General features: G+C 44.0%; 1 protein-coding gene and 1 pseudogene across 1 annotated transcript; both read right to left on the bottom strand.

Moving 5' to 3' along the window:
* Positions 1 to 1,151: 1,151 nt before the first annotated feature.
* nyap2a (neuronal tyrosine-phosphorylated phosphoinositide-3-kinase adaptor 2a) lies at positions 1,152 to 16,461 on the bottom strand. Its single transcript, XM_078244569.1, has 6 exons — positions 16,259 to 16,461; positions 14,714 to 15,021; positions 13,468 to 14,523; positions 8,277 to 8,393; positions 7,166 to 7,248; positions 1,152 to 1,385 (listed from the first exon to the last, which is right to left on the bottom strand). The coding sequence occupies exons 1-6, from the start codon at positions 16,459 to 16,461 to the stop codon at positions 1,152 to 1,154; spliced, it is 2,001 nt and encodes a 666-aa protein (XP_078100695.1).
* Positions 16,462 to 23,253: 6,792 nt separating this feature from the next.
* On the bottom strand, positions 23,254 to 26,416 carry LOC144513489 (uncharacterized; annotated as a pseudogene).
* Between the last annotated feature and the right edge of the window lie 1,337 nt (positions 26,417 to 27,753).

Genomic DNA, 27,753 nt, shown 5'->3' with positions numbered 1-27,753 from the left:
AAAGTAATGACGTTAATTCATCAACTTCTATCAGACTAACCTGTCAACCTAACAACGACAGGATAACAGTTTGTAAACATTTAAACAGCTGTGAATGTGTTGGACGTGGTTGGATGGCTTTATCGTCATCATCATCATCATCATGATTATCATCATCATCATCATCATCATCATCATCATCATCATCATCACAGTGTGTGTTGCTTCAGATGGCGGCATCCCAGAAAATGGTGGCCTCAGGCTCCATCTCCAGCGCCACGTTTTGGTTTTTAAACATTTTTATCTCCAGTAGAAGAACTAATCTCTGTTTAAACTAACACACCCAAACCTCATATCTGATCAATATCCTGGTATACTGGACATAAACAGGAGGCAGTGTGGAGACTCCGCCCACTGCTGGTAGTTACCATGGTAATGTTAGTAGCTTTAGTCTCAGAGAATGAGACGTCGTGACCGTTAAGACCCAATCAGGAGGAGAAACATTGCCGTCAGTGTCGGTGTTGCCAAAGGTCTCCATTTGGAGCCGTTGAGACTGAAACACAACACCACAGATTCCAAACCAAAACAGGTCAGAAGTGTTTCCAAATGTCTAGGAAAGGGGCTAGGAAATGCCAGAGCAGGGGTAATGAGAGGGGGAAACGCCAGAGCAGGGGGAATGAGAGGGGGATACACCAGAGCAGGTGGAATGAGAGGGGGAAACACCAGAGCAGGGGGAATGAGAGGGGGAAACGCCAGAGCAGGGGGAATGAGAGGGGGATACACCAGAGCAGGTGGAATGAGAGGGGGAAACACCAGAGCAGGGGGAATGAGAGGGGGAAACTTGGCAGAAGATATTCCTTTTTAAACCAAAACGTAGCAGTGTAAATGTAGCCTTAGATGGCGTTGTCCCAGAACACTGTGGTTTCAGATAGCAGTGTCCCAGAACACATTGGCTTCAGATAGCAGTGTCCCAGAACACGTTGGCTTCAGATAGCATTGTCCCAGAACACGGTGGCTTCAGATAGCAGTGTCCCAGAACACGGTGGCTTCAGATAGCAGTGTCACAGAACACGTTGGCTTAAGATAGCAGTGTCCCAGAACACGGAGGCTTCAGATAGCAGTGTTGCAGAACACGGTGGCTTCAGATAGCAGTGTCACAGAACACGTTGGCTTCAGATAGCAGTGTCCCAGAACACGGTGGTGGTGTGTCCGCTGGTGTGTCCGGAGGCGCTGGGCGGAGCAGAGTACGGTGGCGGCTGCTTCCTCTTCCAGCTGGGCAGGATGGGCATGCTGTCCTGTTTGCACAGATTCTTCTCTGGACGCTGGCGAGCTTTGATCTCTCGACACAGAAACCTTTTCTTCTCTATGGTCTCCATCATGGTGGCGTCTCCACAGAGCCACGGCATCTGGAACATCAACATGTTACTAATACATCATCATCCATCATCACCATCAACACATTCTCACTCCCAAATTGTAAAATACCTACGCTTGGTCAGGTGCGTTTAGTGTTTGTTATTGCGCAAAAAGTCTCCTTTAGCGTCATATTTAGACGCTCTGGGTCGGGACTCTTGCCATCCCTTGTTGCAGTCCATTCTCACGCCAAACTCATAAGACAAGCTTAGTCCGTGTCAGATAACAAGACAACAGTAGAGAGTAGTATGAAGAGAGACAACAGTAGAGAGTAGTATGTAAAGAGACAACAGTAGGGAGAAGTATGTAGAGAGATAACAGTAGAGAGTAGTATGTAGAAAGACAACAGTAGGGAGTAGTATGAAGAGAGACAACAGTAGAGAGTAGTATGTAGAGAGACAACAGTAGAGAGTAGTATGTAAAGAGACAACAGTAGACAGTAGTATGTAGAAAGACAACAGTAGGGAGTAGTATGAAGAGAGTCAACTGTAGAGAGTAGTATGTAGAGAGACAACAGTAGAGAGTAGTATGTAAAGAGACAACAGTAGGGAGACATCAGTAGAGAGTAGTATGTAGAAAGACAACAGTAGGGAGTAGTATGAAGAGAGACAACAGTAGAGAGTAGTATGTAGAGAGACAACAGTAGAGAGTAGTATGTAGAGAGACAACAGTAGAGAGTAGTATGTAGAGAGACAACAGTAGAGAGTAGTATGTAGAGAGACAACAGTAGAGAGTAGTATGTAGAGAGACAACAGTAGAGAGTAGTATGTAAAGAGACAACAGTAGGGAGTAGTATGTAGAGAGACAACAGTAGAGAGTAGTATGTAGAAAGACAACAGTAGGGAGTAGTATGTAGAGAGTCAACTGTAGAGAGTAGTATGTAGAGTGACAACAGTAGAGAGTAGTATGTAGAGAGACAACAGTATGTAGAGAGACAACAGTAGAGAGTAAAGAGTAGTATGTTGAGAAAAAAGTAGAGAGTAGTATGTAGAGATACAACAGTAGAGAGTAGTACGTAGAGAGACAACAGTATATTATGAATCAAGACAACTGTAGAGAGTAGTATGAAGAGATACAACAGTAGAGAGAAGTATGTAGAGAGACAACAGTAGAGAGTAGTATGTAGAGAGACAACAGTAGAGAGTAGTATGAAGAGAGACAACAGTAGAGAGTAGTATGTAGAGAGACAACAGTAGAGAGTAGTATGTAGAGAGACAACAGTAGAGAGTAGTATGTAGAGAGACAATAGTAGAGAGTCGTATGTAGAGAGACAACAGTAGAGAGTAGTATGTAGAGAGACAACAGTAGAGAGTAGTATGTTGAGACAACAGTAGGGAGTAGTATGTAGAGAGACAACAGTAGGAAGTAGTATGTAGAGAGACAACAGTAGAGAGTAGTATGTGGAAAGACAACAGTAGAGAGTAGTATGTAGAGAGACAACAGTAGAGAAAGTACGTAGAGAGACAACAGTAGAGAGTAGTGTGAAGAGTGGCAACACTAGAGAGTAGTATGTAGAGAGCCAACAGTAGAGAGTAGTATGTAGAGAGTCAACCGTAGAGAGTAGTATGAAGAGTGACAACAGTAGAGATTAGTATGTAGAGAGACAACAGTAGAGTGTAGTATGTTTAGAGACAACAGTAGAGAGTAGTATGAAGAGTAACAACAGTATATAGTAGTATGTATAGAGAGCACAGTATGTAGAGATACAACAGTAGAGAGTATGTAGAGAGACAACAGTAGAGAGTAGTATGTAGAGAGACCACAGTATGTAGAGATACAACAGTAGAGAGTATGTAGAGAGACAACAGTAGAGAGTAGAGAGTAGTATGTTGAGACAACAGTAGAGAGTAGTATGTAGAGAGACAACAGTATATTATGTATCTAGACAACTGTAGAGAGTAGTATGAAGAGATACAACAGTAGAGAGTAGTATGTAGAGAGACAACAGTAAAGAGTAGTATGTAGAGAGACAACAGTAGAGAGTAGTATGTAGAGAGACAACAGTAGAGAGTAGTATGTAGAAAGACAACAGTAGAGAATAGTATGTAGAGAGACAACAGTAGAGCGTAGTGTGAAGAGTGGCAACAGTAGAGAGTAGTATGTAGAAAGACAACAGTAGAGAAAAGTATGTAGAGTGACAACAGTAGAGAGTAGAGAGTAGTATGAAGAGAAACAACAGTAGAGAGTAGTATGTAGAGAGACAACAGTTGAGAGTAGTATAAAGAGAGACAACAGAAGAGAGTAGTACGTAGAGAGACAACAGTAGAGAGAACACAGTAGAGAGTATAGAGACTGGGGTTCATGTCCTGTTCTTGTGCCGCATGTCAGTGTAACCTACGTCCTAACCCAGAGCGTCTAAAAGTGATGCCAAGAGTCCCGAAGAAGCCTGTGTAAATATGATGCTAAAGGAGACTTTTTGCTTCAGTAACAAACGCCAAAGTCACACAACGCTATGGTAGTGAGAATGTGTTGTCACCATTCATCATCCTCCATCTCCACACCCAAACAGAATCTGCAGATTTCTTTACAGTTGTCAGCGCTGATCCAAAATTAAAACCTGCAGGATTTACTGTGTTCGTAAAGTCCAGTTTAGACTAGAGATTCACTGGAAAAAAGGCCACAAAAACCACAAAAAAACCAATGAATACAAGGTGTCTCTTGCTTGTAATAAATACAAATATCTGCCAATTGAAACTCTGAAAACACACTTGATAAGATGATTCATCTGTACCAATAACACAGCAGTCTAAAAAACCTTTTGAGGAAAAAAGCTTGTTTCAGACACAGACAGACAGACGGACAGACGGACAGATGGACGGACAGACAGACGGACAGACAGACGGATGGACAGATGGATAGACAGGCAGACAGAGAGACAGAGAGACAGACAGAGAAACAGACAGACAGAAAGAGAGACAGACAGACAAATCTAACTTTTCATGAACTGTGTTCATTAGTGTGTGTTCACTGTTTGTGCAGGACAAGCAAAGACAAACAGGGTCAGCGTACCATTGATCCATTTGTGTATTTGCAAGTTATTAATTGATATGAAGTATGTGTGGACAGACCTGATGGTGGACACATTAATACACATGGCTGTACGGTTTGTGAATGTGAATTATTTAACCGGCATGCTGCACAAAGTGATGCATCTGTTAAAAAGTCCAGATATAACAATCACTTCCTGTCACACAGAGCACTCACACTGACTTTATTTACATTTATATGATAATAACAATCTTACATTGTAAATATTATTGTATAATACATGTTCCTTTTTATCCAAACAATATGATAGTACACATAATTCAGTTCATCATTTGCTAGTGTCTGGCCCCTTTACACAAGCTTCCACTACTTTACATATATTATGTCTTATGATTGTTCTTGCCTTTAAACTTTTGTAAATAAAATTGAACTGAACTGACCTAATGTGAAATAGATTTGAATCAGACCAGAAGCAGAAAGCAAAAGTAAGTTTTCACACTGAAGTTTCAGTCCGGTGTTTGATTAAGTTAAATATTTTATTGTAAGAGATTCTTCGACAAACATTAACACACAAATGTACAGATTTAATATGAATGTACATCATTAGAGAGAGTCGAACAAACTTGTGTTTTTTATTTGAAACGAAGAACAAGAACGTGCTTAAAAATGAAGGTTCTCATTTCTCTGACATCATGTTCACACTACGAGCGGCGCTAGCAACATGCTGCACGTAATTTTCAATGGAAACTGTTGACATGAAGCTATAAACTGCTGTCACTGCGTGACGGACTCTCTTTACGGGTGTGATATGCTGCAGTGTAAGGTTGGGTATCGTCTCTTGACGGGCGTGATGTTCTGCAATGTAAGGTTGGGTATCATCTCTTTAAATCTCGCTACACGTTACATAGGTTAGCTGTTAGCTTTTTAAGTTTGTTCAAGCCGCTGATGTCCCGAATACCATTTTCTGTGATTTGAAGCTTTGGTAAAAATCTAAAAAGCAACAAAAAATGTGCAAAAAATTACAAAAACAATAAAAAAAAAAAACTTTGGGAAAAGTGACAAAATGTCAAAAAAAGCCAAAACATACTGTAGATGAAAGCGTAATTTTCAGCAGCCTGTTCCTGTAAACTATACGATCACAACCTTTTTACTAAACTTAACTAGTCGTTTTGGTGTCTAAACTTAACTGTAATCTCTGCCAAAATTACCTGCAGCTCATGGTGCTCTGTACCTCGGCTCACAGACCCCTATTCTCGGGTAACTGAACCAACTAAAGCTGAAACAACCGAGCACCATGCAGAGCACCGTAGCCAGCGTTGCAGAGCTCTGTAGCAGCTAAACACATCTACTAACTGTTGATATGACCGAGCTGTGATGAAGGTCTGTAGCGGCTAAACACATCTACTAATTGTTGATACGACTGAGCTGTGATGAAGGTCTGTAGCGGCTAAACACATCTACTATCTGATGATACGACCGAGCTGTGATGGAGGTCTGTAGCTACTAAACACATCTACTAACTGTTGATATGACCGAGCTGTGATGAAGGTCTGTAGCGGCTAAACACATCTACTATCTGATGATACGACCGAGCTGTGATGGAGGTCTGTAGCTACTAAACACATCTACTAACTGTTGATATGACCGAGCTGTAATGGAGCTCTGTAGCAGCTAAACACAACCAGCAACCGCCACTCAGCATCATGGAGCTCGTGGGCAGCCATGTTTTGTACATAATATTATGTTTTGGTGTGTACACATTTATGTACGATATCATACGACCCCGTTCATGAGAATACGTCCGTTTCAGACACCAGAGGATCTGCGCCATTCAGTGCGCTAGACACCAGATTATTGACCCTACTACGTTGACTCGGCAAAGCACCAACGAGACACTTCAACAATGACTGTGAAAATGAAGCTTGCAGCGCTGTGACCATTATGTAGCTTCATCGCTCGTAGTGTGAACGCTGCACCGTTTGAGACGGAGCCACCATGCACATGGTGGGGGAACCATAAACGGGCAGGGCTACCATGCACATGGTGGGGGAACCATAAACGGGCAGGGCTACAGTATTAAGGGACGGAGGCAGATGATGACAGGCGGGGTTAATGAGGGGCAGGTGGAGTTAGGGTTAGGTGAGCTTTATTAGTGTTAATAAAGGTTTAAATGAGATTGAATCTATTAAAGTGCTTCTTTGTGAGTTCAATCCGTGTTTGATTTTATGTTTATTGTTAGTTTAATGTTAGTTTAATGATAGTTTAATGTTAGTTTAATGTTAGATCAGTAATGTTACTCTGTTAGTATTACATTATTACTTCACTTTAAAGATCTACAGATTATTTTAATGTATTCAGAGTTCATGATAACACAAAACACAAAGAACATTTACAACATAACATTTAAACACCAAATATTTTACACAAAACTGATATTAGGAAGTAAGAAAACACTTTGTTAACTTGTTAAAAGTTGTTTAGAGTTGAGTCAGCTGATGGTGGAAGCTTCTGTTCATCTGTTAAACGTTTTACGTTCTGTCGTTCAGATGAATCCTGCGAGAAGTATACATCTCTTTACTTTTCTGTTTTAAATCAAACTGCTGTCTGTGTCTCAGTTATATAGACAGAAAGGCAGACAGACAAGCAGGTATAAAGACAGGCAGACAGACCGACAGACCGACAGACAGAGACAAAGACAGGTATACAGACAGACAGATAGACAAAGACAGGTATACAGACAGACAGACAGACAGAGCCAAAGACAGGTATACAGACAGACAGGTACCTGGCTGAGAGCAGGGTGTAGATGGCGTTGGGGTGAAGGAACTCCGGACGTCGAAGCCGAACGGCCAAGTGGACTCTTTGAATCTGCAGATCAGATTATTATTATTTACATCAACACAATACATTATATATGTATTTTAGGGATGTACCAAATCCAGACTTTTAGGGTTCGGCCGAATACCGAATCCACTGGTTAAGATTCTGCCGAATCCGAAACCGAATACAGAATCCTCCTCCCATCCTCAGTCCATTAACACAGTCCACAGCCTGTAAAGTAGTTAAATGTAACAACTTAATGTTGAATTCACATGCTCTTTTCACATCGTAGAAAAGCACATCGCTATCGCCAGATGAGTGACAATTTTGTTTGGCAAATTTTCGCTAATCAATGTATGATGAAGGTATGTTGGGGGGGGGGTTGTGAAATTAGAAAGCTAACGTTAGCTAACAAGCAGCAGCTGCCTGTTCGGTCGCTCCGCTCCCAGTGTAGGGAGACTCATTTACAGAGAGAACAGCTGACAGGCCGGGAGAGGCACTGTCTAGTTAACACCAGTTTTTAGCTGTGACTGTCCTTCTTGCCATACCTGGGGTTGCTTCGTTTTGGCTGCTGTCTGTAGATTCCTTCATGCGCGGCTCGTATTCTTTTGGATGTGTCATGCGCAGGTGTTTTGGCAATGGCGATGTTGTGTGTTGTTTAGGGTCCTTGCCACCGCAGGACAGGTCGGCATATCGGGTTGGGCATGTGGCTCGGCTTGGGTCACCTTCTTTTGGTTGGGGGTGCTGCTGGGCGGCACTTTTTCTGCTCGCAAGTTCAATTTTCACTTTCTCACAACCTACTGCATTGAACCTACATACACACCTTTCCGTAATCAACGGCGCCGTCATTACGCCAACCAGCATAGCGCGTGTAGTCCAAGCGCAGGGTTCGGTTAAGGGGGAAAAAATTCTAAGGTTCGGCAGAAACCCAATCCCGTCAAAAAGCCCAATATTCGGCCGAATCCGAACCTGAATCCTGGATTCAGTGAATCCCTTATGTATATATATATATATATATATATATATATATATATACTCTGTATCTTTCCCTATAGAGTCTTTGTTGACGGACTAACCTCCTCCGGACAGCATCATGGTCGGGCTGACAGACGACCGACCCATCCGGCTGGAAACTGGACTAGACTGTCCCTCTCTGTCCTTACTATGGTGTCTGGGCAGAGACCTGGAGTCTCCTACAGACAGAAAGGAGACAAACAGACAGGAGACAAACAGAGAGAGAGACAGACAGAGAGAGAGAGAGAGAGAGAGAGAGAGAGAGAGAGAGAGAGAGAGAGACATCAGAGAGAGAGAGAGAGACAGGAGAGAGATAGACAGGAGAGAGACAAACAGAGAGAGACAGAGAGAGAGACAGGATGAGACAGCTAATCCCTCTGCATTATTTCCACAGAAGAAAACAGAAATCAATGTGTAAGACAGACAACTTCAAACAGAGACAGAGAACTAGCAGAACCTAAAGCAAATATGGGAAAAAGAATGTACGAGAACCTGTACAATACAGAAAAAAGAAGTTAAGGAGAAAACACAAGACTTTCACCCAGGAAACAGGTGTTCATAGCCTGAAGAAGTTAAGGAGAAAACACAAGACTTTCACCAGGAAACAGGTGTTCATAGCCTGAAGAAGTTAAGGAGAAAACACAAGACTTTCACCCAGGAAACAGGTGTTCATGTCCTGAAGAAGTTAAGGAGAAAACACAAGACTTTCACCCAAGAAAACGGATGTTCATGTCCCACAAGTGTTTTAATTCAAAACCATCTTACACCACGTCACTTAATGACCATCATTTTTTGGTGGCGCCTACACTCTTCGGCATATATTTTTCATATGTATTCCAGAAAGCCTACAAAGATATACATAACACCCAAGGGGGTAAGCGAGCGTCCACAAAGCATAGCTCCTATGGAGCCATTTTGTTGTTTCAATCCATCACCCGCCGTTAGCATCCCATTGACTGCCATTCAGTTTGGCGCCACTTTGACAGAGAATACCTTTACATCTGGTGTTTAAAGACTCTATTTGTCCGTTGTTTATTTCTAAAGTAACACGGCAATGTATAAAAGGCTCCATTACCTTGTTTCTCACATTATGGCTCCATAGCAGACGTTTTTATAAAAATAGGCTAACAATTGTGTCATAACCACGCGACTTACTTTCGCATAGTAGAGGAATTACCGTACAGTACAGGAGAAGCTCGCAGGCAGTTTCGACTTACATTAGCTGTTTAAGTTACTAATTAATTACTAATGTTAACTAGCATTTTAGTGATCAATAATTAGCCTGTGCCTATGTTATCTCCTTACATATACCTACACTCTCCGTCTCTGCAAGATTGGGAATGATTGAGATTTCTCTTGGCACAGCTACCAGAAGACTTCCAACTTTCAGACAGGTTGCTCACGTCACATCTACGTCTTCAAGCTCAGTTTGAGGCTGCGCAGTAATGCTCAGCCATCACCGAAAAAGTGCTTATAATATACTTCACTGGTCTCGGCTTCCCTTTGTGCAGATCTTTAACTGTCTATGATAACACCACAGGAGTCTCATTACTATCCCGAGATGATGGAAACGTATTCAACTTGGCCCGCTTCAAGGCGAAAACCAAAACACAGCAGTTTGTTAACCGATAACTATTCTATGCTGAAAATGCTGCTCTCTTTGCATCATCTCCAGAACAGCTCCAGACCTTACTTGACAGCTTTGCTAAATCATGTGACCAGTTCGGGCTTACCATCAGCCTGAAGAAAACTGTCACCATGTCACAGCCATAACTCTCAAGGATGTGGAAAAGTTTACCTATCTGGGATCCACCATGACGCGATGTGTTAAAGAGAGATCTCATAGACTTTGACATAAAACCTGAGAGATGGACAACACTGTCACGGAATCGTGACCAATGGAGAACAAGCCTCTACCACAGCATATGATATGAACCTACAGAAACTGAGGGAGAGACGTCTTCGCTTAGCTAACAAGAACTAATATGTGAAAAGCGCCAAGCATTGTCATTCATGACAGAAGCATGCCAAGAGTGACACACAGCAAGATGTCGATGTGCATAGTCGCAGCAACCCGGAGCTTCCTCTGCGATAGCAGCTTTAGAAAAATTATAACCTACACACAAACAGAAATCTTGTGTCTGAAGGACTGTTGTTTTGGACGCGCACCCAGTGACTCCGGATCTATTCCACTGGAAATTACGATGGACATCGAGATCACAGGAAAGATCAACAGACCCAGAGAGGCGACGCAGGCAGAGATGTGAGAGGAAGCAGAAGCGGGGTAAGCGAGCCGGCATCCAGGCTAGGCTATGACAATGCCCGCACAAACCTGCGGTGCCCAGCATCTTCCTCGCCAATGCCCGCTCCCTCGTTAACAAACTGGACGACGTAAAGTTTACCAATAACCGCTTGGACTGCTGCATTATGGTGATAATGGAGACCTGGCTGCATGACAACATCCCTGACCTAGCCGTGGAGCTAGCAGGCCGCTCCCTCTACTGTGCAGACCGCACAGCCGACTCTGGTAACTCAAGAGGAGGAGGCATGTGTGCATACATCCACAACAGTTGGTGCACAGACACTATTGCTATTGAGAGATATTGCTGCCCGGATTTGGAGTTCCTGATGCTGAAATGCAGGCCTTTCTATCTGCCTAGGGAATTTGCATCTGTCTTTATCACTGCTGTCTATGTACACCCCAGAGCTAATGCTAAAATAGCCATGGGTAAGCTACATGATGCCATACACAAGCAGCAAAACATACACCCGCAGAGCAGAGCATATTTATAGTGGCAGGGGTTTTCAACCACACTAACCTGAATAATTTTACAAGAATGTGAACATTAAAAATAAGAACAACCTCATCTTGGACAGTCTGACCATCGATCCCTGCTCCTGACACCAGCCTACAAGCCCATCATCAGCAGGACCAAACCTCAGGTAAAGACAGTGCAGCTCTGGACAGCCGAAGCCTCCTCAGCCCTGCAGGACTGCTTTGATGACACCAGGTGGGAGCTCTTTGAACATACAGACATTGAGCACCACAACTCCACAGTCCTCTCCTACATCAACTTCTGCACGGACATTGCAACAACAAAGAAGCAAATTAAAGTGCTCCCCAACCAGAAGCCCTGGTTTAACAACAGGGTGAGGGAGCTGCTCAAAGCCTGGGACACAGAGCTGAGATCAGGGGACAGGGAGGAGTACCGGAGGGCGAGGGCCAACCTACACAAAGGCATCACATCTGCAAAGCAGAAATACAACAACAACGCATTGAGGACAACTTCAATGACAACAACCCCCATGCAATGTGGCAGGGTGTAAGGAACATTACTGGCTACAAACAGAGCAACAGTAAGCCACAGTCCCCACCTGTCTAAAAACCACCATAATCCCTGTACCCAAAACCTCAGCCATCACAAGCCTGAATGATTACCGGCCGTTGGCTCTCACGCCGGTGATCATGAAATGCTTTGAGAGACTGGTACTGCCCCACATTAAGGCCCGCATCCCTCCTGACCTCAATCAACACCAATTTGCATATATGACCAACAGATCCACTGATGACGCCATCTCCATAGCATTGCACACAGTCCTCACACACTTGGAAACCCCCAACAGTTATGTTAGGATGCTATTCATTGACTACAGCTCTGCATTCAACTCCATCAATCCAGACAAATTGATCAACAAACTACAAACACTGGGTCTGGGAAACCTTCTCTGCCAGTGGATTAAAGATTTCCTCACCAATAGACCCCAGTGCGTCAGGATCAGCCATCACACCTCCTCTAGCATTATTCTCAACACCGGCGTCCCCCAGGGTTGCGACCTTAGTCCAGCCCTTTACTCGCTCTTCACCCACGACTGCACCCCCTCCCACAACTCCAACACCCTCATCAAATTTGCAGATGACACAACCATAGTGGGACTCATATCAGACAACAATGAAGCAATCAAGCCCACAGGAAAGAGGTCCAGACCCTGTCAACTTGGTGCAGGGAAAACAACCTCAACCTCTACACCAATAAAACTAAAGAAATAATAATTGACTACAGAAGGAACAAAACAAACCACAATGGACTGTGTATCAACAGGGAGGAGGTGGAGAGGGTGGCAGGCTTTAAGTTCCTGGGAGTGCACATAGTGGAGGATCTAACCTGGAGCCAGAACACCTCCCACACCATTAAAAAAGCCCAGCAGATGTTCTTCCTGAGGACCCTGAAATGCAATGGGCTCCCTCAGGAACTTCTGACACGCTTCTACCTCTGCACAATTGAGAGCACCCTGACATACTGCTGCACCATGTGGCACTCCAGCTGCACAGCAGCAGAAAGAAAGGACCTGCAGCGGGTTGTCAAGACGGCTGAGGATCATTGGCTACCCCTTACCAAACCTGATTGAAATATACTCAAGCCGTCTTCTCACACGGCCCACAAAAATCAGGCAGGACACCTTACACCCCGGACACTCCCTTTTCAGCACCCTCCCCTCAGGCAGACTAAGAACCCCCAGCACACCCACAAAGACTTCGGAACAGCTTCTTCCCCAGAGCTGTGAACATATTACAGAACTCATACACACATACAAACATAAAAAAACATACACACATCCCTTACCCCCTCAGTGCAATCGGACTCTGTGCAATAACTGCTGTGTTTACTGTTTTCTAGCTTAGTATTGAGAACATGGACTGAATGTGTATGTGCGAAATGTTTTTGGGTGAGAATGTGCTTTGGAGAGGATGGCTCCAACAGAATTTCGTTGTACTGCATACACTGACAATAAAGATCTAGATCTATCTATCTATCTATCTATCTATCTATCTATCTATCTATCTATCTTCTCTCTGCCTGTAGTCAACAGTTTGTTAATGACTGTCATGTAAGTTCTGTTCAGTAAAAAGTCCTTTAAACAAACTTTTTGGGGCTCAGTTTATGATGTAAACATTAAGCTGGTGCACTATGAAAAATATCTAATGGTTGCTTCATGCTTGTACAATTTACAGCAGTAAGTTCTCTGAGAATCTCTTTTATATCCAACTTGTGTTGTGAATTTATTCTAAAGGAATTGTCACCTTTTCTTGGCTAAATTGAACTGTAAAGGTACTAAATCTAGCTGTCATGTGACAGGCTGGGGGCCGCTGTAATTTCGTACGAGATCACACAAACTGGTTAATGAGAATGCATTAATGTAATACTGATATAAAACGGATATAAAACTGATTTAAACTGATATAAAACTGTTTACCTTCGCTGCCGCGGCTCTTCCTGCCTGCTCCTTTCTTTCTTGCTGGTCGACCCGACGTAAACACGTTGTTGAGTTCGTCCAATGGACTGGTGGGAGTCTGGGACCTCATCGCCACATTCTGCATGGAGCCGTGGGTGGAGGAGGAGTTACTGAGTCTAGCCCCTCCCTCCCCGGCCCTGTGAGAGGATGAAGACGAGGAGGAGGAGGAGCGGGGCATGCTTCCTCCGGCCATCAGAGCATCGTACGGCGGAGGTCTCTTCAGACTCAGAGGAGTCAGAGAGCGACCCATGCTGACCGGAGACGGACACGCTGATTGGCTACGAGGGTAACCATGGCCACTGTGGGCGGAGCCAGTAGACTTGTAGAGGTTGGACGGGAGGGGCGGAGCTGACGAGCGGCCAGAGGACGTGATGGTGTGGGTGGAGGGCAGATCTTTGTCTCTGTCTCTGTCCCGTTCTCGTTCTCGGTCTCGGTCCTTCTCCTTGCGGTGCTGCGTGGAGCTCTGCGGGGGTTCGGTGCCACCTGACTTGCTGTATGAGACGTTGTCCATGACGGGCAGCCGGGTAACGTCTAACGGGGTGAGCGGGGACTCGTCTGAGTTGGGGGAGCACTGAGCGGGAGCGGGGGGGAAGACAAGCAGTGGCGGACGGTGCGTCAGCAGGTTGGGGAAAGGCGGTGGGATGTCGCAGAGCGAGCTGCGGGCTGCCCAGGCGTCAGGGTCCAAGATGGCAGCGGGATCCTGCAGGAAGTCGTCCAGCAAGGGGTACTTCATCTCCTCGTACACCGCCTCGCTCTGCTCGTCCTCCGCTTCCTGTCCGCTCAGCTCCCGCAGGATGTTTCCCACCATCTCGATGTAGACGGGCTCCTCGTCATCCGTGTCTCTCGATGCCGGGCTCTGACTCTGGGACGAAGACTTGTCCCATCGAAGGGAAGACTTCCTGTTGCCGTGGTTACGGATGTAGGAGTCATCGAAGGAGGTGCTGAGCTGAGTGTTAGGATTCCTTTTGGGTTTGGGTGGAGGCATCTTTCTGTAGTCCTCGTTGTAGAGAGCTCGAGCTACAGACAGACAGACAGACAGACAGACAGACAGAGAAACAGAGAAACAAACAGACAGACAGACAGAGATGTTAAAATCTGAAAACACTAAGGCCCAATCTCGACATGTGACTGATTTATGGACTTTGAGGTGCATTTACTGTAAGTCTTTGACGGCATTTCTGAACCCTTTATGCATCCTTTTTCTCACCTTCTGCCTGCTCCGGCGTCTCTTTGGTCTCTTGAGCGTCTCTCTTGGTGCCGCCAGCGTCCACTGTCTCAGAGCTGCTGCTCAGCTTGGTGTTGGGGTCTCTCTTGGGTTTGGGCGGAGGTTGTTTCCTGTTGGGGTTGGAGTCGTCGTCTGCTCCGCCCACCGAGTGCAGCGACTGGGACCGCACGGTGAAGCCCTGACTGGGGGGGGGCAGACGGTCCTGCGGCGCCGGCATCGTCATGAAACCCATCCTGAAATGTTTCCCAGAGTAGGCCCCGTCTGTTGCCATGGCAACATCTTCACCAATCCTGCAGGGACAAATGGAAAGTTGTTAGTAAAAGTGTTAATTGACTAATCACACAACACGATCAAATATAAACAAGCTTCATGTTGGTGTCATGAAACAAAACTAATCTGATTAAACTTTATACAGGTGGAGGGATAAAATAATCATGTTCTGAACAATCACAGGAAGTTCATTGAGCTTTTTCATCCACATTTATGTTTATGTCTCTCTTGGCAGTGCCTTCAGTAACTTTCTGTTTGTTCCTACAACAGTAAAGTTTGTTTCATTTGTTCGTTCCTTAGTAAAGCAAGAAGAACTGGAGCTTCATCAACTTTTCTCAGCTGTTGAGTAGCTGATGTTTGTTAAACTTCCAGGAGAAGAAACTTACAGGACAACGCTTCTCATCATAGTGCACACGCCACCAGCTTCCACATTGCTGTACTTCAAACAGCTGGTCTAGTGGCTAGTAGTCTTATTCTGGCTCGCACACCTAGTGCTTCCCAAGTCTCTTATTTGATTTCTACTCGCTCCTTGCTTGATCCAGAAGGAGGATGGAGGATGGAAGATGGAGGAGGGAGGAGGATGGAGGATGGAGGATGGAGGAGGGAGGGAGGAGGATGGAAGAGGAAGGAGGGAGGATGGAGGTGGGAGAAGGGAGGATGGAGGATGGAGGAGGGAGGAGGATGGAGGAGGGAGGATGGAGGAGGGAGGGAGGAGGGAGGATGGAGGATGGAGGAGGGAGGATGGAGGAGGGAGGGAGGAGGATGGAAGAGGAAGGAGGGAGGATGGAGGAGGGAGAAGGGAGGATGGAGGAGGGAGGAGGGAGGGAGGAGGATGGAGGAGGGAGGAGGATGGAGGAGGATGGAGGAGGATGGAGGAGGGAGGGTAATTACTCTAAACCAGGGTCATGTTTGGGTTACTGGGTGTAATTATTCTAAACCAGCGGTGTGAAAATGAGGAAGCTGCAGCTAAACGTTGACACAAACCAAACCCTGGACGCTGCTGATCCTCAGAGAGAATCAGGGTTTTTAGACCTAAACAGCTGTCCCCAAATCAGAGGAACTACCCTTCTGACTGCAAGAAGAGACAGGAAGGGAGCGGCCTAGCAACCTACATTTCAAAATAAAAGCTGAATCATTTAGCCTCCCAGCGATGTTTTTGTGGCATGTGCTCCGAAGTGATTCTGTGTGGTAAAGTTTGTCTCTACATTCAGGAGTGTTAATTCGTCATTTTAAGGTTTTATCGTTGGTGTTTTCTACCTCTTGATGGCGTCTTCCTGCCGTCTCTTCTTCTGGTGTTTTTCCTGCAGGTAGTTCCAGTTGGTCTGGTTGCGAATGCGGTCGCTCTCTCTGGCGATGTCTGAGGCGTTTTGGATCACGAGTCCGTCGTACGTTCGAAGGCCGCTGTCCTCCACGTATTGAAAAAACCTCCTGAAGGAAGATGCGTCTTCCTGAGACGTCATGACTTCCCAAAGACCTGAGAGAGAAACAATCACATTAACAAAGACATATATATATATATATACACAGTGGGGCAAAAAAGTATTTAGTCAGCCACCAATTGTGCAAGTTCTCCCAATTAAAAAGATGAGAGAGGCCTGTAATTTTCATCATAGGTACACTTCAAATATGAGAGACAAAATGAGAAAAAAAAATCCAGAAAATCACATTGTAGGATTTTTAATGAATTTATTATTCTATAATACTATATTAAATAAGTATTTGGTCACCTACAAATAAGCAAGATTTCTTGCTCTCACAGACCTGTAACTTCTTCTAAGAGGCTCCTCTGTCCTCCACTCGTTACCTGTATTAATGGCACCTGTTTGAACTTGTTATCAGTATAAAAGACACCTGTCCACAACCTCAAACAGTCACACTCCAAACTCCACTATGGCCAAGACCAAAGAGCTGTCAAAGGACACCAGAAACAACATTGTAGACCTGCACCAGGCTGGGAAGACTGAATATGCAATAGGTAAGCAGCTTGGTGTGACGAAATCAACTGTGGGAGTGTGGTATCTGACCATTTGCACTTTGACTTGGGATTTGGTGTGAGGGGATGCGTGAACTTTGCCCCACTTGTGTTGAAGCCATTTGGAGGCTGTTAACATGAACAAATGGCCCCCAGGACAGAGGAGTCCGGTTTTTGGGGTTGTGCCAAAGAAAAGGTATCCATTGGTCAGTTCCTTACTCCAATCATATACTTACATATATCACGCCGTATGTTATTACAATGTAAAGGATATATACTGAATTCACACAAAGAAAAGGCAGAGCGACAATATTTGAAGATTGGGTTGGTCGTCTCTCCGAGCTCCTGCAGAAGCTTGTGAATTGATGCTGGAATCTTTGATATAATAAACCTTTTTATAATTAAGAACAGGAGCAATTATAAGAAAATGGAAGACATACAAGACCACTAATAATCTCCCTCAATCTGGGGCTCCACGTAAGATCTCCCCCCGTGAGGTCAAAATTATCACAAGATTGGTGAGCAAAAATCCCAGAACCACACGGGGCGACCTAGTGAATTACCTGCAGAGAGCTGGGACCAAAGTAACAAAGGCTACCATCAGTAACACACTACGCCGCCAGGGACTCAAATCCTGCAGTGCCAGACGTGTCCCCCTGATAAGCCAGTACATGTCCAGGCCCGTCTGGAGTTTGCTAGAGAGCATTTGGATGATCCAGAAGAGGATTGGGAGAATGTCATATGGTCAGATGAAACCAAAATAGAACTTTTTGGTAAAAACTCAACTTGTCATGTTTGGAGGGGAAAGAATGCTGAGTTGCATCCAAAGAACACCATACCTACTGTGAAGCATGGGGGTGGAAACATCATGCTTTGGGGCTGTTTTTCTGCAAAGGGACCAGGACGACTGATCCGTGTAAAGGATGGGGCCATGTATCGTGAGATTTTGAGTGAAAACCTCCTTCCATCAGCGAGGGCAATGAAGATGAAACGTGGCTGGGTCTTTCAGCATGACAATGATCCCAAACACACCGCACGGGCAACGAAGGAGTGGCTTCGTAAGAAGCATTTCAAGGTCCTGGAGTGGCCTAGCCAGTCTCCAGATCTCAACCCCATAGAAAATCTTTGGAGGGAGCTGAAAGTCCGTGTTGCCCAGCGACAGCCCCAAAACATCACTGCTCTAGAGGAGATCTGCATGAACGAATGGGCCAAAATACCAGCAACAGTGTGTGAAAACCTTGTGAAGACTTACAGGAAACGTTTGACCTCTGTCATTGCCAACAAAGGGTATATAACAAAGTATTGAGATGAACTTTTGTTATTGACCAAATACTTATTTTCCACCATAATTTGCAAATCAATTCATTAAAAATCCTACAATGTGATTTTCTGGATTTCTTTTTCTCATTTTGTCTCTCATAGTTGAAGTGTACCTATGATGAAAATTACAGGCCTCTCTCATCTTTTTAAGTGGGAGAACAAAATTAGTTTATGTTTATTGTATTACTGACTCCATAACAGACAGGCTGCACCCCGAGAAGGTGACGATAACTCGACTAATCAGCTGTTTGGGTCTTAGTTGACTGAGATTCATTAAGTTGTTTTCATGTTTGTTTTCATGCTGAATGATATATTTAAAGAGCACATCTCTGGTAAACACCAGACTACTAAAGTAGTAGTAGACAGTTAGCAGACTGTTTCTTCAGTCGAGTATTTTAGTATTTTAGTTGTTAGCAGTTCCACTTAAACAGGGATTTCTACTAATTATTTAGACGGTTTCAATGATTTAAAGATCTCAAATATTTCATAAAAAAAAAACACTGTGTTTTTATTTAGTTTACCCTATTAAGTTTACTCTATATTAATTTGATTTATTATTATTACTTCATTATTATGAGCTAGATTCCACCACGTATATAATATATATATATATATATATATATTAGGGCTGTCAATCTAATTAATTACATACTCTGTGATTAATTAATTAAAATGAATCGCATACATAATTAACGGTGCCTGAACCGAAAAAAAGAAAAGAAATAAAAAGGTATAAACAACAGTTGGTGACATTAAAGAACGGCTTGTTTATTGCTAAGGCCATATGGTCAACATTAAATGATTAATAATAATGTATAACAATAACTTATTTCACTAGTAAACTGCTGTTGAACCATCAGATGGGAAAAGGACATTTACAATAACTTCAAATGCACCACGACGCTGAAGTTTACCAGTGTCAGTGAACGCACCGTCTGTGTTGTTTCTCCGACCAGCTGCAGATTGTTACATCCCGGTGTTGAATCCTCTACAGTAAAACACAGTCACACTTTACACCGTTTAGTGTTAGCTGTCAGCATTTAACCCTGTTTAATCAGCTACTAGCTAGTGGTAGGCTAACGTTAGCTGCTGTTGAGTATAGTGTTAACTAGCTAGTGGTAGGCTAACGTTAGCTGCTGTTGAGTATAGTGTTAACTAGCTAGTGGTAGGCTAACGTTAGCTGCTGTTGAGTATAGTGTTAACTAGCTAGCGGTAGGCTAACGTTAGCTGCTGTTGAGTATAGTGTTAACTAACTAGCGGTAGGCTAACGTTAGCTGCTGTTGAGTATAGTGTTAACTAACTAGCGGTAGGCTAACGTTAGCTGCTGTTGAGTATAGTGTTAACTAACTAGCGGTAGGCTAACGTTAGCTGCTGTTGAGTATAGTGTTAACTAGCTAGCGGTAGGCTAACGTTAGCTGCTGTTGAGTATAGTGTTAACTAGCGTCACATGCAGCTGGGTTTGTGTTTCCTGTAACGTCTGTTTCAGAGCAGCAGAGAGAAGAGCAGACATATCAGTGGAGCCAGATTTTTGTCTGTATGCAAACGTCAATATGGAATGGATTCATCTGCGTTAATTTTTTTTTAACGCGTTATTTTTTCTCAGATTAATTAATCGAAATGAACGCGTTATTTTGACAGCCCTAATATATATATATATATATATATATATATATATATATATATATATATATATATATATATATATATATAGAGAGTAGTAGTACATAGTAATAATAATAATAATATATCTGTGTTTGAAGACTTATAGCAGAGAAGGCCCTTCTCTCTCTATCTTCCCCTCCCCCACCTCTCCGTCTCTCAGCATCCGTCTAAAAATGGAACAGAGTCAGCTGGCCGTAACCTAGCAACAGCAGCATCTCTCAGGGGAGCATGATGTAATGCATCCAGGAGAGGGGGAGGAAGAAGAGAGGAAGCATAGAGGAAGCAGAGGTTGTGTCCACACTAACACATTCTTTAGTATCTGTCTGAAACCTTCGTATGAAACCAATAGTACGCAAGTTGCAAACTATTTGCAGTATAATATTACAGTATGTAAACACAGGACACTATGTCGGCATCAGCATCCCACAACGCAACGCAGTAGTAACGACAGCGTTCATAACAGACAAATGGACAGAAATCAAGCAGCTCTGTAATGTCAATAACACTCTGATTTACATATATTTAATCTGTGATTTTCACCTGCGACTGTTGCTCTAGTTATTCACCTTCTTCAGTAATTTAAGCGATATCTGGCGAAGCTGCTGGAGCGGGGGTCAGCAGGGGTTACCATAGTTACGCGTCTCCAACGGCAAGGAAGCTCTCAGGAAGTGACGGTGAAAATTACAGCTTAGTGTGTCCAAAAAGATCCACACTACTGCTTATTCATACAGAAGTCTGTTGGATGGTAGGTTACATGTTGAGTCTATAGAACCATAGATTCAGGTGTGTTATAATCAAAATAACAAACCCATCTGTTTGTGGACTGACGTTTTGACGCCGTGAGTTTGCATTCTGGCCGTCGCCATCTTGGTTTTATGAAGCCAATGACCATATTTGGACAAGAGGTTGGCGCTGGGGAGGATGATGCGACTACGACCAGTGTTGTTTATGGTTTACCAGGCGCTGTGCTAAGCTAATTGCTAAAGAGGGAAAGTTTTTTTTTTTAAGATTATGTTCGGGCATTTTCGGGAGACATTCATCTACATGTACGGTAGACAAACACAGACCTCCAGGTGCTGGAGACATTCATCTACATGTACAGTAGACAAACACAGACCTCCAGGTGCTGGAGACATTCACATAACTCTAATAATTCTACATGTACAGTAGAACAGGGAATCTGCAGACTTTCCCTGTAAGTTACCAGCTAACGCTAGTGCAGCAGAACGCTGAACAAGATATTTCTTTCCAGTTAACTTTGCTGAAGTGAGTGTATAAATCCCCCCCTAACCCATTCTCCAACCCTGACCCACATGTTAACCTAACCCTAACAAATTAAAGTCCTCCCTCTGCTCTCTGCACACTGCACTTCACTATTACATCATTATTTAATAAACTCAAACTTTATCCAGATTAGTTTGATGTTTTTCCTGTTTCCTGTCCAATGAAATGCTTTTACAGAGTTCCTGTGAACATCTGAGCTTTCTGAGAAAGTTTAACTCTGAAGATGACCTTTGACCCTGGATACTGTCTGTCAGCTGTATTGACCAATCAGGTTGTACCATTAATTAAAACACTTCTTCAACAAAAAGAGGAAACCGCAGAGAGTTTAACGGATGATGTCTGGTCTATCTAAAAAAACTAACTACTGTTGGTCAGAAATACAAAGATGAACTGATCATAATAGAGATCTCACAGAGCCACTTCCTGTTTGAACCTTGACCTTTTGATCAGGAGGATTATTAAAAACCTTTCAGGTTCACCATCGTTCATCGTACCGTTTATTTAGAGCTGTCTGGGCTTCATGATTTTAGATTAAGTGTAACTTTGTTCTCAGGTCTGATCCAAGATGGCAGCCATGTTGGAATGAGATGCTTCCACTGTTTGAAATACAAACAGGGTGTGAAGGATGTGCCAAATGTGTTTTGAACAGACTTTATTGACACTGTCAGAGCAGACAACGAATGAGTGAAGCTGGATGAAGGATATGAGAGGAGGCTTACCGGAGGATCAGCGAGGACTCAAACTGCCTCCATCCTTCCTTAACTGTGTCCTTCAGTGTCTCCTTCCTCCTTCTGTTCCCCGTCCTTCCCTCCTTCAGCTGTGCAGAAATGAAGATGGAATAATGAATCTTCCTGTCGTCATCCCAGATCTCTGCAGCTCACAGAAAACGTTGACTCGCTGCGGCAACGTTAATCCACATCCACCCTCCAACACCTCCGTCCTTCCTCTCTTCCTTTCCTCCTTCCTCTCTTCCTCTCTCTTCCACTCTTCCTTCTGTCAGATATCCTCACAGCTGTAGGAATCACAGCTCTCTCTCTTTCACACACACACACACACACACACACACACACACACACACATATACACACTCACCCTTCAGCAGCACACAAACAAGGAAGACAAGGAAAGAGATGCTGAAACCACGGCAACCTGACAGCATCCTACCGCGGTGATTCCACCCCCTCTCTCTTTCTCTCTCAGCAGAGAGGGGATAGAGAGAGACAGGGAGAGAGAGAGAGAGAGAGAGAGAGAGAGAGAGACAGAGAGAGAGACAGACAGAGAGAGAAAGAGAGAGAAAGAGAGAGAGAGAGAGACAGAGTGAGAGACAGAGACAGAGAGAGAGAGAGAGAGAGAAAAAGAGAGAGAGAGAGAGAGAGACAGAGAGAGAGAGACAGACAGAGAGAGAGAAAGAGAGAGAGAGAGAGAGAGACAGAGAGAGAGAGAGAGACAGAGAGACAGAGAGAGAGAGACAGAGAGACAGAGAGATTATGATTTTAAGATATCAGTCCAGAATCTGTCTGAATTCTGTTTTTAATGTGATGGTTTTGAATCTTGTGTAAACTGCTTTGACAACAACATGTTTTTTGTTCATGCTTTTAAAGCAAATTGATTTAAGAGATTTTTATGTTTATATTTTTCAACAGAAAAGAACCATCCATCTCTCTCTCTAGGGAGGTTCCCAGGGGGCAAGTAAAAAAAATTACATTACTTTAACTAGAATACATTATTTTTCAACATACTATGACAGAAAAAAAGGTCTGTTTGCTTACATATTCACAAGCCTTTATTTAGATTGTAAGTACGTTAAAAATAGAGCTGAAACATCAGACACATCTCTCTCCTCAAACTCTGGTCCCCCAACTGTTCTCAATAGTCCCTCTTAATCACTACTAACAGCGGCTTTGTGACTAGGTATGTTCACCTTCCCAGCATAACAGCCTTGCTGAACAGCCAAAAGGGAGATAGAGTGCCATGACAATTACATACGTCACTAATCCGTAAACCCAATCATTGTCTAATTCTCAAAAGCCAGCAAAGAAACCTGAAGCCCTCCTTCAGCTGCAGGAACACCCAGGTCATTTTCAGCCAGTTCAATGTTCTGTCTGTCTGGCTTCTGACCCCTGCTGGCCTGGAGAGACATGACAGCACACAGATGTGACTTCCTGCACAATTCCTCTCTTCAGTACAGACACAGTGCTTAAAGCCCCAGTGTGTAACGTTTGTAGTTGTTCATTATGAAAATCTGTATTGCCATTCACAAACGTCCTTTTTCATAAATATTGACCACCAGCATCAATTTCAAGTATTCCTATTAGCTTGGAATTTTACATTTGCACTTGCATGAACTGGGGTAGACGCGCTATAATGATGCGCCATCTTGAAATACGTTAGCCGGTAAGGGACATACAGGACATACTGCTCCGCCTTTCGCGTTTTCGACTCACAGCTGCTCCTAATGGGTATCGTAGCTTCCCGGCCCCGGCAAGTTTGAAGAAGGAAACATGGAGGACCACAAGTATTAAAAATCCAAATTTCAGGAACAGGAGTCTTCTTCTTTACCCAGAAAAAGAAAACGGAAATTGAAAAGAGCAAGAGACCGGCGTCATCAGAAAAAAGAGTGAACATTGGCGCTGCTTTGGATGCACACACCAAATCCCAACTAGTTAATTATCCTCCGGACAGCTGCAGTCTCCTTTTCTTTCTCTCTCCTTTCCGTCGGGTGGCGTGCGTGCCCGCTCGTGCCCGTCCACGCCACTCTCCAACATGAACTCATGAATGTATTAAGAGAACGCATGAACTCCAACAACGACGGCTGATAGACGGCCTTTTGTACACCTTCACTTTTTGAAGCATGAAGGCTACCGTAGCTGCAATACTGCGTGGTGAGTTGATTGCGATATAACGTTAGATGGGAGTAATTCTTACACAATGTAGCTTTAAGTCTGTGGTCTAAACAAGATGTGTGTTACCTTACAGCCAAAGTAAATGGCAGTGATCACTAAGAACAGAATCAGCAAGAAGATGACCACTCCAATGATACTAAAAGGCCTTCGAGTAGATGGATGTGATGGATGTGATGGATCTGATGGAACACATTCATAACATCACACTCAGCTCACACAGCTCCCGTTAACCACAAACTGACCTGAAATTTAAATCACTTCAACATGGACACATATCCTTTGTGGGAGTTATCTTTATCTGAATTGAGGCTCTGACGACAGAGACTGTCCTGTTGCACAGATTATAAAGTCCTCTGAGAATAATCAGTTTATTGTTTACTGTTGCCATTTATACACTTTGTATAATTTTGTTTATTACATGACCTGTGTAACACAATGGCAGTCGTCAGTCCAGGAACAACATGTCGTCAGCTGATCATTTTACTCAGTTTGGACCAATCATCTTTTACAAAGCTGTAAACAGTCATCTTACCTGAGACAGTGAGAGAGAGAAAACGGCTCTCAGAGAAGAAGTTATGAGAGAAAACATAGATGTGATAAATACAGCTGTAGCTTCCTTGGTGGGCGGGCTCTGCAGCAGGAAACAGGAAGTGGGCAGAGTGATTGACAGCTGGCTGGGTGGAGTTGTGTGCTGAGTTGGAGGAGGTGAAGGTGAGCTGGAAGGAGCCTCCTTGGTACTGTGGCTGGATGGAGCAGCTGATGGTGAAAGTGGAGCCCCTGAACACCTGGAACCCCTGCTGCTGGGCCTCAGAGACCCCGTCCATGGAGGAGGACACAGAGATGTTGGGCTGAAGCAGCAGGTATGTAAACACAGAGACAGACATTGTTAACTAGCCAGGCCTAGCAACAGTAACATTGAAAATAACATTTACATTTAATACACAGGAGCCTCTGTTGCTCCCAGTTCCTGTGTCACTGTTGCCCCCAGTTCCAGTGACTCTGTTGACTTCCCGTTACTACTGGGCAAACCAGCGACCAGCCTGATAAGACTGCTTCTTCAGCTTGGTAGCTTCTGAGCAACTGGTTTCTACCAGCAGGTTTTTTGATTGCCATCATAACAGGCACCAATGACCAACTGGCCACAATTTTGAGCAGTTCAGCTCGGCAGGGGGCTCGCCAGTATCTCCACTTCCACTTGCCTCCTTCACTTTGGGAAACGCCTTCAATGTAGGGAGTCCAGCCCCTATCCATTTAAGATTTTAGGGATCATTAGTTCAAGCAGTAGACATGTGTCATATCTACATATATATCCTGATGCACTCAGCAGCTGATTTACTGAGGCAGCAGCTCATCAGACTCTGTCACGGCTGCTGGAGACAGTCTGCTGCTATTCTAGCGGCTGCATGTGTGCTCAACCTGGGTACATTACTGTCATAGAAGATGTCATAGATGATGTCACTGATGGGCTTACCTGAGCAGGTGAGATCCAGGAGGGAGGAAGAGGACCATGATGTTGCACACTCCCTCAGAGCAGATCCAGACTGAGCACAGTCAGACCTGATCCGCCACACAGATCTGTTTGAGGACTCTTCTCTCTCTGCTACAGAAACAGGAGACCCACAGTCCAACTCTCTGCAGGCAGCAGCTGCTTCCTTTAGGCCCCAGAAATGTGATCCACTGTTCTCCATTCTCTGTTCAGCTTCAGTGTTCCTGCACAGCAACTGTCTCCTCTAATGTGACAGCATCAGGCTCTGAAAAGAAAACAGAGAGTAATCAGGTGAGTTTCATTAGAAGAGAAATGAACCAAATCAAAGCTGCAGCTCCTCTTCTACCTAAGCAGGTGAGTCCAACAACTGTTTCATGGGAGCAAGTGTTTCTATCTGAGCCTGAGCTTCTACAGTCCAGGAGGGCAGACTCATTGCCTCCACACTGAAACTCTTTGGTCCTCATTGGAGGCTCCTCTTCTCCATAGAGCGCCCCCTGGAGGACTGAAGGAGGCCCACAGCCAAGCTCCCTACAGACCACCTCTGCATCCTGCTGGTCAAAGTCATCTTCACACACTGAGGACCAGCCCTGGATAGACTGGTTAGTCTTCACCTCCAGTCTGCCTGAGCACAGACTGGTCCCATCCACCAGCCTGACAGAGTCTGGAGAGATGATAGAAGATACAATAGAGAGAGAGAAAAGACACCAGACACTAAATAAAAAGATGTCATCAAACAACAACTTTTGATTAAACCTGGACTCAGCACAGTTCCAACAGAAGTTTATCATTAACAACAGAACACATCTTTATAACTCCAAAGCAATGTTACATCCAAATTTACATTTAATAAACTCTAACAATTGGTTTCCATTGTTGAACACTTTCAACGTGTTTTTAAATAACACACATCATCACCCCACCTCTGGCTCTACATGCCACTGTACTTACTTTGCTGTACCGTTCCTTTTTATTACTGTTTAACTTATTTAATTTAATTAACTTAATTTATTTTACATTATATTTGTATCTTTATTAATACATGCTATGTGTATATGTTTATACTTATATTGTTTATATTCTTTTTATCCTTCTTATATTTAGAGAATGTGTGACATGCACCAACAACACCATGACAAATTCCTTGTATATGTAAAAAACATACTTGGCAATAAAGCTTTTCTGATTCTGATTCTAATCATCTGCACATTTCTCTGTTCTGTTCCTTTTGCTCAGCTACTCCACAATCTTTGCTCTCCACACAGACAAGTTCAAACGTTTTCACTTTCTTATTTTTGTGGGACCCAGAATAAAACCTGTGTAGAAAATGGTCCCTAAGGTTTAAAAGGGATAGGGGCTGGAGTCTCTCTTTTGAAGGAGTTTCCCAGGGTGAAGGAGCCATGTGGGAGTGGAGCTACTGCCGAGCACCCCACTGAGCTGAACTGCTCAAAGTTGTGGCCAGTAGGTCATTGGTGCCTGTTATTGTGGCAACCAAAGAAACTGCTGATGGAAACCAGTGGCTCAGAAAGCTGCAAGCTGAGGGAGTCCTTTCAGGCTGGTTGTTGGTTGGTCCAGGGGACTCCTGAAGCAGCAGACATGTGTCATATATTCAGATATATGGTTGTTTTTGTTCAAGGGACACGCATGCACACAGACAGACATGGAGAACTATTTTTGTAAATTACGAGATCATATTCCGAAAGAGCCGCCAGTATGGTTGGTTTTGAAATTTGGAAACAGCCAGCCCCATGTGACGCATTCGTCCAATCAGCTGCAGCCAGCGCGTTGTAGGAGGGGCCTGTTTTATTTGCTTGTCAGTGGGCATTGAAGAGAAACTGGTGGCAAGCTCACTAGTGTGCAATGCTAAGAAGCGGGGCGATCCCATCCGTGAAAACAATGCTCACATGGACATGCACCATTACAGCTGCCGGTGCTACTGCGCCCCTTAATATTCCGAATATGAACAGCGAAATGACGATTGTTAAATTGCTAAAGGAGGTAACAAAGGAAGCATTGAAGCACTTTCCATATCACTTAGACAATTCAAATGGCCACTTTACTTCCGGTTCACTCTGTTAGGAACCTTCCTAAGCAAAATTTAACTGTAGCCAGGGAGTCTTCTCTCATT

The sequence above is a fragment of the Sander vitreus genome, unplaced genomic scaffold (genome assembly GCF_031162955.1).
Source record: "Sander vitreus isolate 19-12246 unplaced genomic scaffold, sanVit1 ctg262_0, whole genome shotgun sequence".
NCBI classification, from domain to species: Eukaryota; Metazoa; Chordata; class Actinopteri; order Perciformes; family Percidae; genus Sander; species Sander vitreus.
Note: the sequence above shows the minus strand (reverse complement) of the source record. Positions and strands in the feature narration are given on the sequence as shown.

Coding starts and splice junctions, on each gene's coding strand:
- nyap2a (XM_078244569.1), bottom strand. CDS start 16,461: ATGACGTCTCAGGAAGACGCATCTTCCTTCAGGAGGTTTTTTCAATAC. Junction 14,524..14,713: donor GACGCCGGAGCAGGCAGAAG/GTGAGAAAAAGG, acceptor GTCTGTCTGTAG/CTCGAGCTCTCTACAACGAG. Junction 7,249..8,276: donor CATGATGCTGTCCGGAGGAG/GTTAGTCCGTCA, acceptor TCTGATCTGCAG/ATTCAAAGAGTCCACTTGGC.